Source organism: Oryzias latipes, chromosome 7, assembly GCF_002234675.1.
Source record: "Oryzias latipes chromosome 7, ASM223467v1".
NCBI lineage: Eukaryota > Metazoa > Chordata > Actinopteri > Beloniformes > Adrianichthyidae > Oryzias > Oryzias latipes.
The window spans coordinates 23,467,169-23,477,509 of NC_019865.2; the positions used below are offsets into that span (position 1 = coordinate 23,467,169).

General features: G+C 42.4%; 1 protein-coding gene across 2 annotated transcripts; it reads left to right on the plus strand.

Annotated features, from left to right (window-relative positions):
• The first annotated feature begins 536 nt into the window (after window positions 1-536).
• Window positions 537-8,149, plus strand: LOC101158109 (ATP-dependent RNA helicase DDX19A). 2 transcript variants are annotated; one of them, XM_004070896.4, is made up of 11 exons: window positions 537-702; window positions 838-904; window positions 978-1,161; window positions 1,246-1,338; window positions 2,540-2,642; window positions 4,365-4,479; window positions 4,555-4,732; window positions 5,825-6,062; window positions 7,423-7,585; window positions 7,657-7,848; window positions 7,923-8,149. In XM_004070896.4, the coding sequence occupies exons 1-11, from the start codon at window positions 640-642 to the stop codon at window positions 7,982-7,984; spliced, it is 1,458 nt and encodes a 485-aa protein (XP_004070944.1). In that variant the 5' UTR covers window positions 537-639; the 3' UTR covers window positions 7,985-8,149. The 2 variants fall into 2 exon arrangements, with proteins under 2 accessions (XP_004070944.1, XP_023812634.1); XM_023956866.1 differs by having other exon boundaries at window positions 841-904.
• Window positions 8,150-10,341: the final 2,192 nt, after the last annotated feature.

The window sequence follows — 10,341 nt, forward strand, 5'->3', positions numbered from 1 at the left end:
AGTAGGAATTGGTGTGGTTTTCCTACACCTCTTGTCGTTCCTGTATGTTAGGCCACAAATTCTCATCCACATCACAGCGAATATCCTCTCTTGCAATGCAGCGAAATATGTTTGTCACATTATGACAACTTGGTCAACCATTTTGCAGTTAATGACTTATACGATGAACTAATGACTCTGTATTTTGAGGAGTAAGACTATTGCACAGTGAACTATATAATACATTTTGATCAACATGACATAAACAATCGATAATGTAGTAAAGAGCAGAGAATTGTACATAATCATTTGCATGGATGTAGCAAAGCAATTGCTACTTGTTCAAAGAAGTGAGAAACTTCTTATATGATGTGCACAAGTGACAACATGATGTGAAGATTGAACAAATAGTTTTGGGAATTTCATTCTGATCTGAGAATTGTACTAAAGCGACTGAGAAAAACTGTAAAATACACAGGATTTTAATCAAAACACATCCTATTACATTTTTGTTGTGTTCAGTTTGAATGCAGCATTTCCTACGCTCCTGAAAGCAGCACAGCTTTGACCCGCGCGCGTTAAGGTGAAATTGGTTCGGACGAGCAGGTGGCGCATTCTCTTTGCTCGGATAGCCTGAAAGGAGGAAATTTCTGCCGGAAAATGTCCCGTGATCCGTGGTCTTTGTCTATCCGCGCACAAGAAAACGCGAGTTTTCCCACTCGGGTAACTTTAAAAAGTCAACCGTCACATTTGCGAATGATAGCCCAATTTTTTAACGCTAGCCTGCTAGCTTCTCTCTGTCTTTTTTTTTTTAGCAATTTATGCTAGCGCGAACTAAAGTTCTCTTCTTTTCTTCAGCAGTTGGACTCTTCTGAAGCAACCGCTTCAGGTCGTGACACGATTAGCGTTCAAGGAGACGTTAATGGTAACTTAATTAGTTTGTTTGGATCAAATAAATTCACTCTGCGGCGATATTAGAGTAACACCTGTGACTACAGGAAACTTGGACCCCGAGGAGGGCTACAGATGGGAAGAAGGAGACAAAGTGGACCCGGCGGAACAGTCACTGCTGCAGAAGCTGCTCCGCCGCGTTGTGGTGAACTGCAACGATCAGGTGGAGGTTCTTCAGTCGGACCCCAACTCTCCTCTGTCCTCCGTGAAGAGTTTTGAAGAGTTGAGACTGTGAGTCCCCCTGAACTGAGGGAACGTAGTTTCTTCTTCCCCCATTTCTATTCTTTGTTGGTCATCTCCGTCCGTCCACACTAGAAAACCGGAGCTGTTGAAGGGGGTCTATACGATGGGATTCAACAGACCGTCGAGGATCCAGGAGACCGCGTTGCCCATGTTGCTGGCACACCCGTGAGTATTGATGATGTGCATCAACAGAAGGATCACCACGTAACACATTTAGATCTGAAGATCATCCAGGAGACAAATCAGCCAACAAAGAATTGTGAGAATGAAACCCATGTGAGAAAATTTTAAATCTGCATGAAACATAGAACAATATTTCAAAATGTCAGCTTTTTGTAATTGATCCTAACTTACAAAAAATGCAGTATTTATATGCAATCATATATAAGAAAGTTTAAATACATGAAAGTAAGTTCCACATGTGTTCAGTTCAAACCACTTATTATAGAAAAACTGCTTTATTTCTTCATAAAATTGGGTACAAGAATAAAATTAGAAATTTGAACCAATTTTAACAGAGTTGTTTCTTATTAAATTTGTGAACTTTTAAATTGAATGAACCATTCTGCTTTCCTGCTGTTTAATGCATTAACTTTCAGTGGTACACTTATTATGCTTTTTTTGTTCCATCAATAAACACCTTCAACTTCAGATTAAAAACAAACAAGTCAAGCTAAATATGTAAATGTAATAAATGTGCATATCATTGTACTATTCCGTACTTCACATACATTTTCCATGTCAATCATGGTCCCTGAAGTAATGTAGTTTACATTTTCATGGACTCACCTGTATAAAACCTTCTATTTTGTCAATTTTCTTTGGCATTTATAAAAGCAAAACATTAAGATTTTTACTATAAATTATCGATAAATGTTTGTAGTAACTGTTTTCCTTTTTCATGCATTGCAGCGGTTTGTTTAAGATTGACACATTTGCTAGTGACTGAGGGGTGTGGCTTAACTGAGCAGTTAATATTCATAAATGTTTGTAGTGGAGGGTAAATGCTTGCATAGCACTGTTCTACCTTCCTCAAAGGCCCAAAGTGCTCTACAGTCATTCACACACACATTCCCATACTGATGGTGAACCTATAACCACCAGAGGCAGTGTGGGGTTCAGTGTCTTGCTCAAGGACTCTTCAACACATGGGCTGGCAAGGTGGGAATCAAACCTTCCAATCAGAGGTCGACCACCCTACCACTGCCCCCACAGCCACCCCACTATCAATTCTTTTTGAAAGCATGAACTGTTTTGATAGAACTCTCTGGTTTTTTCGCATCTCAGACCAAAACAAAGGAGAAAACAAATCCAAGCTCCGCATAAAGGTTCTCAGCTGTGGGTTCAGACTGTTTTCTGTCTGCAGGCCTCAGAATCTGATCGCTCAGTCTCAGTCGGGTACGGGTAAAACAGCAGCCTTCTCTCTGGCCATGCTGAGCCACGTCGATCCAAGCAACAAATGGACCCAGGTAAACCCTCCTCTTCTTCAGCTGTGGAATGTCGATTTGTGCTTTGAGATGTTCACATCTGGGTTCAAACAGGTGCTGGAAGTCCCAGAGAATGCTTTTAATGCTGGTTTTAAAGAGGAAAAGGTTCTTTAAGTTCCAAGCTTTTTTTTTTTTTTTTAATACTAAGAACAGCAAAGTAGAACTGCTTGATGAAAAAACAAAGTGTTGTGTGATACGGTGTTGTTAATTTATTAAGAAATGAATGTAATTTCAGTCAGTCTTCAGGTGAAAATCAATTAATAAAATCAACTTTCCTTTAAAGTGAATTTTGTTTTGTTTTTTAAGTTAAAAACAGCTTTTAGTGAGTTTTTGTAAAGTTGTAAGTAAATATTTTATTCATTTTTCAGTAGTTATACGAAAGCAGTTTTTCTTACCAAGTGAAAATTCAAAATGTGACGTGATTTAGGGTTGGGCGATGTCCCCTAAATTGGCCGTTGACGATGTTTGCTGTCAACCATCGGGATGGACGATGACATCGTCGGGGGGGGGTATTTTTACATTTTTCGTTCTTATATAACTGCTATTCGTTTTTTTGCTTTTTTCATTTTATTTCCCAACTGATGACTAATCCGCGATGATCCAGTATAAACTGAGGGAAGTGACTTTAACAAAAAAAGTAACAAAATAGAAAAGAAGTAGTCCGCTCCCGCACTTCCGGGGGAGTGCGGACTTACAGCTTTGTGTTTGATGGGAAGGGGGGGGTACATGAGGTATGTGTGGGAGATTTAAGACTGCGATCCGTCCCGCAGCTCTAGGGGTACAAGCAACCGAACTCAGAACCGGGTCTAAAAGTGTGTGTCTGTGCACAGCTCGGATCGTCAGCACACACAGCGGTTTGAGCTTCAAAGCAGAAATGTCGCTCTGTCCTTAGAAAACATTCAAACAAACAAGCGGATTTGTGTTTCCAGTCGTGTCCCGACTAAATAAAGGCTGATGTTATTCTTACATGTTTACGTGCAGCCAGCAAGCAGCACCACCCAAAGCTAATGTTGTTAGCCCGTGTTAGCATACTGCTAATCCTGGCTTCGTTCAGAAAAAGCACTGACCACACGGATTAAAATTCAAATGATGAGCGAACAGGTGTTTCATAATAACCGTAACATTATTAAAGGCACGTTTAGAAGATCGTCTCATATATTACCGAGCTGACATGTCAATGTATATAGCCGCTCGGCGCTGTTTAACAATGTTTTGTATTGAATTGTTACATACAATAAAGTTTGAAAAAAAAAAAGCTGCTCGGCGGAGTTTATATCCTTCCGTTTTTCAAACCCTACTGCGCATGTGCGAATGATTTATTCCGACGGAAAGTGTGACCTTAGTGAACGTTTTTATATTCTGAAAACATTTTTCTGGGCCCATCTACACGGTTGGATTCTAATCTGACCATTGATCCCATCAAGATATTTTGTACATGTAACCGCGGCTTATGATGTCGACGCGCAACGTGGCGGGGGCGTGGCATCACGATGGTGGTCTCTCCATCGGGATGTCAGTCATCCATCACGATGGACGATGATATCGTCCATCGGCACAACCCTAACGTGATTTATAAATTCTGTTTTGACTTTGACACCCAGCCCTAGTTCTGGAGTTCTTCTGCTTCAAGTCTTCAAAAGTCCTCAAAGCAAAGCGAAGCGAGCTGAATTGTCTGTGAAATGTGAGTCTGTCTTCATCTCATAGTGCCTCTGCGTCGCTCCAACGTACGAGCTGGCTCTGCAGATCGGTCAGGTCATCGAGCAAATGGGGCAATTCTGCCTGGATGTGAAAGTGGCTTACGCCATCAGAGGGAACAGGGGTAAGAGCGCCGTCACTCCTGACCTCAAACGTCCTGGCCATCGTTGATGTTTGATCCTCTGCTTGACGGCTGCAGTGGAGCGAGGCGTCAAGCTGCAGGAGCAGATCGTCATCGGAACGCCGGGAACACTCCTGGACTGGTGCACCAAGCACAAGGTGATCGACCTCAAGAAAATCAGCATGTTTGTGCTGGATGAGGCCGACGTGATGATCGCCACTCAAGGCTTCCGGGACCAAAGCATCCGAATCCAGAGGTGAGTTCTTTTAACAGAGGGTCGCAGGAAGCTTCCCTAACTGTGTTTTTTTTTTAAATAAAATGCCATTGTTAAAAAAAAGGCCATAAACCTGGGATCATTTAAGGGAGGAGCTTCCTGCTGTATGTTCCAGCTGCAGCAAGCTACTGAAGCCAAACTAATGCGATGAGCACTTTATTATGTCTGAAAACGGAAACGATTGTGGAGAAGTTGATCACCCTTTTCAGTTATTTCACGAGAGAAAAAACATTTTTACTACAGCTGATGGCAAAAAACCTTTATAAAAACTGTAGCACCTTTAAAGTATTGATCTGTTGTCAAAGCGTTCCCAGGGGTCTTTTAGTTATGATTATGCCGTTTTAAGGTCAATCAAAAGCCTGTGTCATTTTCTAGGACATAGTTTCTGCAGAGGCAGGAGTTCATCAGGAATTTGCCTCAGTTGTGGGCGGGACTGTTGGTGGGGACGAAGCCTGCCATCACTTCCCATCACCCCTTTGTTTACACTCTCTCTTGCTAGCTTACAGCCCCTTACAACCCTAAGCTAACATAAACAAAGCAAGAAACGGTGAGCAAAACTGGAGCTATGCAGCCGTACAGCTTTGAGCCCCATGTCAGCTCAGGCGAGGAAAACGAAGACGTTAATGAATCGATTTGTCTGTAATTTGATGCATCAGAATGGAGCAGAGAAGGGGGCTTGTGGCCTGCAGTTTGTGGTTTGTTTGTAACGAATACAAGCTTTTTAAAACTGTATTTTTGAATCTGCGTCTGATTCATCCTGATCTAAATAAAGAAATATGCGGAAATGCAAATTTAATCTTAAGTATCTTTTTATATGTCTTCCATTGTGAAAAAAATGGCACAGGAACAAGTTTAACACAATAAAAACACAATGTCCAGAAATGTTAAGAGAGCCCTCACTTTCCAAAGAATGTGGTTTCACACATTAAAAGATGTAAACATTAATGTTTGTTTTTGTCATTTGGCCACATTTACCCTAATATAGTCAAAGCATACCAGTTTTTGTTTGGGGGGCAGTGCTCTTCCTGTAAAGCTAACAGTGAAGGTGGGCTATCTGGGAGTGTCTTCACACAGAGCGCTGAGCAAAGACTGCCAGATGCTGCTCTTCTCCGCGACCTTCGAGGAGTCTTTGTGGGAGTTTGCAGAGAGGGTGATTCCTGAGCCCAACATCATCCGGCTGAGGCGCGAGGAGGAGACCCTGGACAACATCAAGCAGTTTTACGTGTCGTGCAAGAACAAAGAGGACAAGTTGGAGGCTCTCTATAATCTCTACGGGACCCTCACTGTTGCACAGGCCATCGTCTTCTGCCACGTAAGTCCAGCTTTTCTCCCTGGAACACTTTGTGGAGTCTGTTTGCATTCAGATCCTGAATGAAACGCTGCCTTCTGTAGGTTTCAGGAAGATGTCATGTGGAATCTGCTGATTTTATTAGAAACATTCTAGCAGATAAACATGGAATCACAAACTGGAGGACAGTATTTTTATGCCGTCAGGATTCTCTCCATCAGCTAATGAACCTTAAAGTCTAATCTACTGGATGATGTGAATGTTGGGCCTCCACCCCCAAAATGACTTAAAACTAGTTGTATAAAACTCTCTCTCCTTATTTATTTATTTTTTTGTATTAAACTTTGCAGTAAAGGGACAGACGAGGAAGACATTTGGATTTAATGTAAAACGCTCAGAATTGTTCTTAGAATGTTATCAGAAACTCTTTCTTCCACACTTCATTAATCCATCCATCCATCTATCTATCTATCTTCTAAACCCCTTTTGTCCCTTTTGGGGTCGCGGGGCTGCTGGAGCCTATCCCAGCCACTCAGAACATACTCCAGGAAAAGTTCTTCTCTCAGACCAAAACGAAAAACCTCTTACTGTCAATAACATTCAGCTAATTCAAAGTCATCAGTTGTTCAGCGGAAAACCTCATTAGCCAGAGAGTTGAAGCTTCCTAAAAATGGCACAACTGGCTTCCTGTAGAACCTTTGCTGTGAAGCTGGCAGATTCCCACCTCATGGATTCACTGGCGGCTGTGGTGCAGCGGTAGGGCGGTCGACCCATGATCGTAAGATTACAGGTTCGATTCCCGCCTTGCACACCCATGAGTCGAAGTGTCCTTGGGCAAGACACTGAACCCCACCATGCCTCTGGTGGTAGGCAGGCGCCTGTGTTTGGCAGCGGAGCGGCCACCAGTGTGTGAATGTGTTTGTGACTGGGTGAATGGGTCTGTGACAGTAAAGCTTTGTCCTTGTAAGAATACACCATTTACCACTAGCTGGAGCATCAACTGTCATTGTGGTAAACATTTCCATCAGGTGAGCTTTTGGAAGACTTAACTGCCAGGCGTGTTATTTTGAATAGTAATGTGAGGTGAAGTGGGAGCGCTGTTGTATCGCTGTGGCGATAGCCTAATGATGCGACTGTTACTACAGCGTTCTCCTGTGATTTTGGACCTTGTGCACTAAATCTACAAACGCTTTTGTGGAGGCCTTCATCTGGGTTTTCTGGAGTTGCACAATAAAAACGGCTGAACTTTGATGCGCTCAAGAAAAAAGAGCAGTGATGCCGGTTTAGCTCTGATGAGGGTTGCAGACGGCGTCTTCAGCTCCTGCGCCCGCCTCCTGATTTAAATTAAACCAGCGTTTCACCTGAAAACCCTTTTTATCTCCAGACTCGAGCCACTGCCGCTTGGCTTTCTGCAGTCTTAAAGCAGGAAGGCCACCAGGTGGCACTGCTGAGCGGAGAATTGACGGTGGAGCAGAGAGCTGCCGTCATCGAGCGCTTCAGAACTGGAAAGGAGAAAGTTCTGGTCACCACCAACGTGTGCTCCAGAGGTAAAGCGGATGAACGAGTCAAATTCCATCAAGTCGCTGTTGAAACTGTCAGCTCTTTTGGTCGGAGGCAGGTATCGACGTGGAGCAGGTGTCCCTCGTGGTCAACTTTGACCTTCCGGTGAACATGGAGGGGAAGGCCGACCACGACACCTACCTGCACCGGATCGGTCGCTCGGGACGCTTCGGCAAAAGAGGGTTTGCCGTCAACATGGTGGACAGCAGACTGGCCGTGGGGATCCTCCATCAAATCGAGCAACATTTTCGTACGACAGGCTTTGTCTTTGACTTCCACCCAAAAATGCAGACCATTCAGCTTTTCTCTTCTTTCCCTCTTCAGATCGGAAAATCCTTGAGCTCAACACCACCAATGTGGGAGAGATGGAAAAGATTCAACTTTAATCACTTCTGCTTTATTTTTTACTTTGAGTTTGCCTAACGTGCATGTTTATGGTTTTCAGTGTTCTTTGTGTTGTGAAAAAAACGAATATGTTGAATGACTTTGACTAATTTCTTGAGGTTTCTGTGATTGTAATTGAGTTTTAATAAAATAACAGTGCATGTTTCTTCTTTTGTGTTGGATTCACTAAACCTCCTTCCTATTAACAGCAGCAGCAAAGGCTTTGCTTTTCTTCTGTGAGAAACTCTTTCAGGTTTTCAGAAAGTGAACACAGCTTGTTACTGCATCTTTCAAAATAAAAAAAATCCAAAAATATTAAAAAGTAGAATTTGTATAGAAACAAAAGAATGTTTATAGCAATAAATAAAAAGCACATTTGTTTGTATTTAAGCACCGTTGGCTATCGTTTAAAATTAACATTTTTTTACAGTCATGTTCATAAGTGTTAAAAGTAAAATATAAAATCCTTACTAACGTTTTTGTACACATAAGTGCACTGAACAAATGTTAGCCAAAAGTAATTAAATTATTTGGTACTTGACAGATGGAAGAAAAAGTATGCTAAATATATATTACAAGATACAAAATGATTTAGTGTGATATACTGACTAAACGGAGTTTGTTTTTGCTGTGAAAACTGAAATGTCTTGTGTTGCCAAGGCATCTAGAGTATCCAGTAAAGACGCGAGTTAAAAATAATGTTACTTCATAAAAATACTACTGAAGTCAAAATTACCCATCTAAATAATTACTTGAGTAAGACTAAGGTTTAACAAAGTTTAAGTTTGTTGCAGATGCACTCATGCATTCAATGTTGCAGTGCAGTCAAAGCTGAATTCCTTCACTCTGGAACTGGCAAACCCTTTGCTTTCAATGCAAATATCTACCAATACTGAAAGTATTTGAGTTCTTAAAGTAACTTCAAACAAAAAAGTAACTGAACAGGTACAGCCCTGGTTAATTATAAACCTACCTGAGTAAAAACCAAAGTGCGGAAAAAATACCTTAACCCTTGTGCTATCTTAGATGACCCCACCCTTACTTTGACGTGTTCTCCCTACCATGACAAAGGTGGATAAAGGTGAAAAGATTTCATGTAATCCATGGACACCAGTGAAGATCACAAATCATTGAAGAAAAAAGGTTCAGAGCACTGTCTAGTGGGTCTAGATGACCCAACTCCCAATGTTAAAGTCCCTAGGATAGCACAAGGGTTACAGGAATTTTTGACCGTTCTTCCAAAAGTGTAGATAGTTAGATAGATATAAACTTATTTAATCTCCCAAAGGAGAAATTCAGGTGTCCGGTAGCAAAACACACAACCACACACAATAAACAACAGTAAAAAGACAGTTCACAAAATAATATCAGTTCATATCAGGCAGGTTCATTAAACAGCCTGATAGCTGTAGGGACAAATGAGTTCTTAAAGCGCTCTGTCCTGCAGCGCAGTGAAAGGAGCCTATTACTCCGTGAGCTCCTCTGACCAGACATCGTGTTGTGCAAGGGATGTCTGGGATTGATCCACCCTCCTCCCGATCACAGATGCACATCTCTTAATCAGTTTGTCCAATCGAGTGCAATCCCTTGTGGTCATACTGCCACCCCAGCATACAACCTCATAGAAGACAGCACTCGCCACAACCGACTGATAAAAGAGGAGCAACATGTCAGTACATACATCAAAGGACCTCAGCTTTCTCAGGAAGAACAGCCTACTCTGCCCTTTCTTATTCAGAGCATGAGCCTGCTCTGACCAGTCCAGTTTGTGGTCAAGGTGCACACCCAAGTACTTATAGGAGTCAATCACCTCGATTCCCCCACCATTGATGATCACTGGCTGGTGGGAGGACTTCCTACTAAAGTCAATGATCATTACATCATCAAGTGTATTGGTGAGGTCACACACTGATGTTGGTGGAGAAGGCCTGGCTCTCAGTTTCCACTCTAATTCATCCCAAAGTTGTTCCATCTGGTTCAGGTCAGGACTCTGTGCAGGACAGTCAAGTTGATCCACACCAGACTGTATCGTCCATGTCTTTATGGACCTTGCTTTGTGCTCTGATGCACAGTCATGTTGGAGGAGGAAGAGGCCCGCTCCATGCTGTTCCCACAAGGCTGGGAGCATGGAATTGTCCAGAATGTTTTGGTATCCTGAAGCATTCAGAATTCCTTTCCCTGGAACTAAGAGGCCAAGTCCTGAAAAACAACCCCACACCATAAAACGTCCTCCAAATTTCACCCGGCATGATGCATTCTGAAATGTACTGTTCTCCAGAAAACCTAACCCAGGCTGCCCAATGGAAAGCGTGATTCCTCGCTCAGAGACGGAGTCTCCACTGCTCTGGAGTCCAGCAGC

Excerpts from the sequence above, each read along its gene's own strand:
- LOC101158109 (XM_004070896.4), top strand. The coding sequence starts at position 640 with ATGTCCCGTGATCCGTGGTCTTTGTCTATCCGCGCACAAGAAAACGCG. Across the intron at positions 703-837 it reads ACGCGAGTTTTCCCACTCGG|CAGTTGGACTCTTCTGAAGC; the intron begins GTAACTTTAAAA and ends TCTTTTCTTCAG. Across the intron at positions 7,586-7,656 it reads CACCAACGTGTGCTCCAGAG|GTATCGACGTGGAGCAGGTG; the intron begins GTAAAGCGGATG and ends GGTCGGAGGCAG.